The sequence below is a fragment of the Aptenodytes forsteri genome, unplaced genomic scaffold (genome assembly GCF_000699145.1).
Source record: "Aptenodytes forsteri isolate BGI_AS27 unplaced genomic scaffold, ASM69914v1 Scaffold208, whole genome shotgun sequence".
Taxonomy (NCBI): domain Eukaryota; kingdom Metazoa; phylum Chordata; class Aves; order Sphenisciformes; family Spheniscidae; genus Aptenodytes; species Aptenodytes forsteri.
Window position 1 is genome coordinate 1,794,460 of NW_008794963.1, and position 6,965 is coordinate 1,801,424.

A 6,965-nucleotide genomic window follows, 5' to 3' on the forward strand; every position below is an offset into this window, starting at 1 on the left:
TTGACGCTGCTTTGAGAAGGGGGTTAGACTAGAGACCTCCAGGTCCCTTCCAACCTCAACTACTCTATGAATCTATGATTTTTTTGGTATTGCCCAAGCAAAGGTTAAAACAAGTTTTCATCACCAAGTTGCAACTTTGTTGTCTTATGTTGAGAGGGGACTAAAACTTCATAGAATTCTTTAGAAGTCCAAGTACTATCTTGTACAGTTGCAATGTCAACAGTGGTACAAAGTCCTTATCCACACAACCAAAGTCTCTGACTAAGCCTGAATGTTGAAGATGCAGTTTTTCCTCAAACTGGCTAGCTTTTGTTTCTTCCCAAAATTTAAATATGCTGGTACCAAACCAATCAAAGCATTCTAAATACTGACATAAGCATTTATTTTCTTACATAAGAAAGTAACATAGTTGGTTGTCAGCTTGGTTGCCAGTGACAGATGTTAGTTAAAACTAATCAGAGATTGACCTGGAATGCATCCAGACATCATTAGCAAGTTAATATTCATATTACAAGCATGTGGAGATAAAATAAAGACCACTCCGAAAGCCCAGGCTGAAGTTGGAATTCTTGGTCTAATTCCAAGGTTCATTTTCTGTCTCAAGGTACTACAGTGAGTGAGGAGAACAAGAAAGCCTGTCCAACTGATTAATACAGATTTTGCAGTCTTTGTAAACCACGTATTCATTGCTGTGGTAGACAAACTGTAGTAGCATCATTCTCACCGAGACCCAGGTATGCTATGCTGAGCATAATAGTTGGGATCATTAACTATACAAGTTTTAAATATAAGACACACGTTTAATGGCAATTTCTTTTTTATTTAAAAAAAGTTGCAAAGCCAGCTAATGTGAACAGGAAGCTCTTTTCTCTTCTTTCAATAGGAATGCCTGCAACCACATGAAACCGAACAAAACCTGAACAGTTTACACAAAAAAAAACCCCATTTTTTAATTTTATTAAGCTAACCTCAGTAAGAAGCGTTATCTATTAATGCAGTAGCACTGAAGTTCTTCTATTTGAACCGTTTATGTGGTAAATCAACCAGCACTTACATTTTTATTTGATGCAAAGTCATGAGACATGGAATTACAGCAAACTAAAAAAAACCCAAAGCATTACAACTCCATGCCTTTACACCTTGATGTAAGACATTCAATGTCCTCCAGAATTTCTGGGTTCTTCTCTGCAACAAGAAGTAGGCACAATACAGTTCTCATATCTTAACCATACAGAGATTTCAACCAAGAGCTAAACAACTGAACTAGATATTATTTACAACCGTTGATGGAAACAGTTTCTTCTGCATCTTTCAGTAATTAAAAAACTGAAAATAACTGTCAATACTGTCAAATCTAGACTGTTTTATTCTAGAGCATCTTTTCCTCCTTTACAGCAAGCTCAACTTAACTTTCCGTGGACCAATTGGCCTATCATTCAGTTCATTAATAGCAGCCATAGCTTCCTCATAGTTTGTCATAGCAACGATGGCATCACCCGAAGGTAATCCTTGTTCGTTATACTGTACAGAAACTGACTCTGGTATGACTCTGTAGCCATAGAAAAAGTCCAGAATCTCATTAGGGGTAGCTTTAAAAGGTAAATTTTTCAATCGAATAGGAACAACACGTTCAGAACCACCACTGAAATTTGGATCCGGCATAAATCTTCCTTCAGGAAAACTTCCCATTTTATTATTCCCAAACTCCATTCTGCCAAAAGGTTCGCTGTCACCACCAAAATCCATGAGGGGTGGTGGACCTCTAAAATCCTTAGGAGGGCACATGAAGTCCTCAGGGGGGTGCCTAAATTCAGAAGGATGCCTGAAGTTCCCAGGGGGACCAAATGAATGCATGGGTGGCCCCTGTGGTGGCCCAGATGGTGAACCAACTGGACGGGAAAGCTCACCTCTGTTATACGGATGTGAATGACTCTGCATTTCATTTGGTGCAGACAATGGTACAGTTACACCAAACTTCTGCATCTGCTCTTCCGATATAAGTCTTATTAATACCTCCGTTCCCAAGAATCTTCGACGATTTAAATTTTCTGCTTTCATGGCTTGTTCTTCAGATTTAAACTTCACTAATGCTTCTCCCAGCCCAACTCCTTTGTCGTCATAGAGCAAGTAAATATCATCTTCATCAATATCAAATCTCGCAAAGAACTTTTGCACTTCAATTTTCGACACATCAAATGGAAAATTCCTTACATAAACACACATCTTAGGGCCAGAATGACCTTCCCGATAACTTTTTTCTGGTATGGCCTGTCCAGGATGATCTCTGTCCTGGGATCTTTTCCTCTCACAAGAATCAATTATTTTCAACATTGACTTTCTTGAAATTGGAAAAATGTAAACGGAACGATTGAGAAGAACCTTTCTATGACATTCCAAAGCAGCCTGATAATCTCTCTCACTCCTTAACATCACAAAGGCATCTCTAGTCCTCCTCTGATGCTTATCCGTTAGAAGCTTGATTTGTTTGCTGCATATATCCAGATCAGGGAAAAAAGCTCTCAAATCTCTCTTCTCCAGATTAGTAGATAGATTTCTTAAGTGTATGTAATATTCCTGGTTGGGAGGTGAACGAGACCGTGTTCTTTGTCTCCTTGGTGATCTTGAATGAGAATGCTTCCTTGAATGCATGTAGCCTGAACTTCTTGGAGAACGGTCTTCGCACAAAAAGCGATCGATTTCATTTGGCATGTCTACCCTCCCACCATATTCAATCCACCGTTCCTCTGTAGATGGGCTTATTTCTATAAACCTCTGACCCATGTATTGTCTATGACGTTTAAGTCCTTCTAAGGCATCACCAGGCGTAGCAAATTTTACCAAGCAATCACCATTGTTTAAACCATTGCGATGCTTTATCAGAATCACTCCATCCACATGTATCCCAGAAAGGAAAGCGCGTACTTCATCTTCTGTTGCAGAGTAAGGTATACCACGTAGAAATAAGTAAAGATCATCTGGGTTAAATGGATGAGAATCCTTTCTCAACTGGTAACTTGATTTAGGCATACCTATATCACCACGTCTTGTGCCATTGGTATGGAAACCAGCCTCCGGATGATTTGGTGGACCGTAACCAGGTTTACTTATTCCTTTTGGAAAAGCCGTGACTACATGTGGAATGTCTCCAACACCTGATGCACCAGAACCATTAGTACCTGTTCTTCTAGAGCCAGACATAGTTTCTCGTCCCCCACGGTCAAATCGTTTCCGGCTCATTTCTATGGTATTCTGCATTTCTGCCTTGCTGCTGAGAAAGAGCTCTATGCGCGAGTCCTTGATAAACCCTCCTGAACAGCTCATGGCACGCCGTGCATCTTCGTCTGTTGCAAATATAATAAAAGCCTCCCCAATCTCTCCTCCAATAATATGCACACCTCCATCAGGAATATTCAATCCCAAGAAGAAACGACGAATATCTGCAGGACCCGCAACAACAGGAAGCCCCTGTAAACGGATGACTACAGCCATGCTGAGCTCAACCCACAGCAAAAATCACCTGCAGACAAAAAGGTACACATGATAGCACGTCTTTAGTACTCAGCTATTACAGTATCTTAACACTTAAGAAGCTAGAGCCTTTTTAATGAATGTCCTTGTCTCAATCAAGAGAGAAGGTATCAAAAAGCCCACAAGTTCACAAGAACAAGATTAAAACAAGATTCACTAAAGTTGATTAGTCAGAACAGTTAGCTACTCCACCGGCACATGTGCACAAGTCTATCAATATTCCCTATCCTAAGGGCAACAAAATCCACCTAAGTCACTCCTCACCATCCACGATACCTAAAGAACACCTGAAGTCTTTCACGGCATAGTTACTGTATGCCAGACATCTCTGCCCAGTCCTAAGGAACAGAAAAAAAAAAATCCTGTTTACTTTTGAACAGGACACTTGTGATCGTAACACAGAAAATACTAGATGATAAAAGGAGAAAGGAAAAAGGATAACTACGTCACTGGAAAATGAAGTAATTCACCAAAAGTGATGACTTTACTGCTTTGACAAGTTGCTCTACCCAGTGATCAGTTCTGTTCAATAACGTATGTTTTCTCAGCGTTCAAAAATGTTGTCTCTTTCATGTAGTCAGAGTATTAACTGCAGCAGCCACATGCACTCAGGAGAGCATATCCTAGTTCCCAGCCACAAGTCTGTGAGAAAAAAAGGCCGTGTATGATCTTGTGACAATACTCAGTGAGAAGTGTTAAGCTTTTGGCAGCTTACCTGTTTCTGCTTTGAAGACCTGATAAATTCTGTAAAATCAACTTAACTGTGGAAAGAAAACGAAACATAATTAATGGCTGATATCTGTACTTCGCTTTATATACTGTGCTACACTGCTGCAGCTCATCCATAGCAGTGGCTAATATTAAAGCTGAGCCTGTAATGAACGCACAATTTGGGATACTATGAAGAACTCCTTCCATGTTCCAAGATGCTATGCACTGCATCTTTGCGTTTCCATTTTAGAAGTAAAAGAAATTCAAAATTTAAGTTGACTTCTGCAAATGATGAAAACACGATGAGATTATTTGGTCATCAGTTGTGCCACACTGAACTGTTGAAATGAAACAGACTGACAGTAAATCGAGGGAAAAACTCTCAGTTCAATTCTTTTGAGTCCTTGAAAGATGCGCAAGTCCATCTCAAGATTACAGTACGTGTCCATTCTTCTGAAATCCACCTGCTTTCAAAGTTCACAACAAGAGTATGCTACTCACCAGTCCAGCACTGCACTTAGTGTACACAGTGAAGACATTCAAATTAAAGAGCAAAAATATCCAACAAGGAGAAACTTCAGGGAGTACTTCAATTTACAAAGCAAATTTCAGTATGTTACTTGTATGTTTACTGCCTTTCAAACGTAAGAACAAGAATCACTTTAATACACTGACTTGAACATATCCTGATTTTCAACGTTACCTAACTTCACACAATACATTACACAGCACTCAGAAAAAACACAAGCTTCTGTAGCAAATGACTACATCACTTAAAAAAAAAACAGGAGCCCAATGCTCCAATGACAAGTGTTTGTGAATATCCCTTGTACAAACCCCTTGCTCAATAACAAACGTAAAGCACTAGATCCTGATGCCAAGTTATCTATTGATCACAGTAACTATCACTTCACCTGAGTTTAGCAATACAAGAGCAAAGCCCAAATTCTGTAACTAACGGATTCTACATCACTTCTACTTCAGCACTTTGTAAACACAACAAACCAAAACCAACTGCCTGCTTAATAACTGCACTGAAGATCATCTGCTCTCTGTATTTTTGTGGTGGGTTGACCCCGGCCGGCAGCCAAACACCCACACTCCTCATCCCCACCAGCGGGATGGGGAAGAAAATAGGAAGAACAAAGTCAAGAAAACTTGTGGGTCAAGATAAAGACAGTTTAATCAGTGAAGGAAAGAGAAAAAAGTGAAACAAAGGAAATCACTCACCACCTCCCACAGGCTGACTGACGCCCAGCCTGCCTCCGAACAACCACCACCTTGGAAGCCAATAAAAAAAAAAAAAAAATCGCCCCAAAAAACCAAAACAATCAAACAAAAACGTTCTTCTTCCTCTGCCTCAGATTTTGTTGCTGAGCATGATGTTACATGGTATGGAATATCCCTTTGATCAGTTTGGGTCAGCTGTCCCAGCTGTGTCCCCTCCCAGCTTCTTGCCTACTCCCAGTGTACTTGCCGGGGTGGCAGAGCTGGGGGGAAAAAGAGAAAGCCTTGACACTGTGCAAGTGCTGTTCAGCCATAGTCAAAGCACTGATATGTTGTCAACACTCTTTTAGCCACAAATCCAAAACACAGAACTGTATGGGCTGCTATGAAGAACGTTAACTCCATCCCAGCCAGACCCAGTACACTTTTTAATGTATCTTCTCAACAGATGTGACGGCAATGCCAAAAAGCAAGGAGAATTCAAGGGCAGAATTTTCTTATAGGACCTCCGTGTCTTGAAAAATCAAATCCGATGCCCTGCTACTTCATGATGTATTTAATCTGTAGTATTTCTGAATTTCATAACTCTGCATTCTTATCCCAATTTTTAAACAGCATTCAGAACAGATCTCCTCAGTATTTCTTCGGTGATAAACGGCAAGTTCTCCACGATGTACCATGGATACAACATACAACTTTCAGTGGTGAAAACTAGACACAGTGATTCCAGGTCATAATGTGATATTTAAGAAGTCCACAAACAGAAATGCAAGTTCAAATAATAGGCTTTTACTGACAATCGAGCATTGGTAGAAAGTATACACAAGCCATCCAACAATTTAAAGTGAATGACCAAAGAGAATGACTTTGGGATGAAAGTGCCACACAAAACTAGGACCAATTCATTAACTGAGCAAGGACTTCAGAGAACAAGGATTTAGATAATAAATAGATTGACAGCTTCTTGCCACCAATTTAAAAGCACAGAAGCGTGTACACCGCTTTAAGAAATTTTATATTTGAACCGAGTTAACTAGAAAACAGTACTATACCTATACTTCCGCAGCAAATTCCAAATGCCATTAAAACTTCACTAAAAAAAATCCCCAACTTGCAAACATTGTAGGAAACTAAGCCTGCACTAGACTAGTATTTTTACCACAACGTTGAGAGATTACATAGCCTGCATGCAGTGAGCACACAAGCTAGAAAGAACACCCACAGAAACATCCCAACTATAAAACTGCACCAATATGAGAATAACTGGTGGATCAGAAGACGACTTCTCATTCTATTCTTCAAAATAAGCCTTAACAGCCGAAGTAAGCTGTTGCTAATGACCGTTTTCACATCGCTGAAGGAAGATGCGGGTAAGCTCTGCAGCTGGGCCCGCTACACGGCTGGCTTGAGCACGGGGCCGCTTCCCAGCGCTGCGAGCTGGAGAAAGGGAAGCGCCCCGCCGCCGGCAGCACCGCTGGAGGGCCGGCCCGCACCGGCCC

The 6,965-nt window shown here is 40.6% G+C and overlaps 1 protein-coding gene across 1 annotated transcript in view; it reads right to left on the reverse strand.

Moving 5' to 3' along the window:
• Positions 1-367: 367 nt before the first annotated feature.
• Positions 368-6,965, reverse strand: part of RBM12B (RNA binding motif protein 12B) — a 7,052-nt gene continuing 454 nt past the window's right edge. The window contains exons 2-3 of the mRNA XM_009275462.2: positions 4,244-4,289; positions 368-3,517 (exon numbers count right to left, since the gene is read on the reverse strand). Of these exons, the coding sequence (XP_009273737.1) occupies positions 1,390-3,489 (2,100 nt within the window). The 5' untranslated portion in view covers positions 3,490-3,517; positions 4,244-4,289 and the 3' untranslated portion in view covers positions 368-1,389. The remainder of the gene's footprint in view (positions 3,518-4,243; positions 4,290-6,965) is intronic.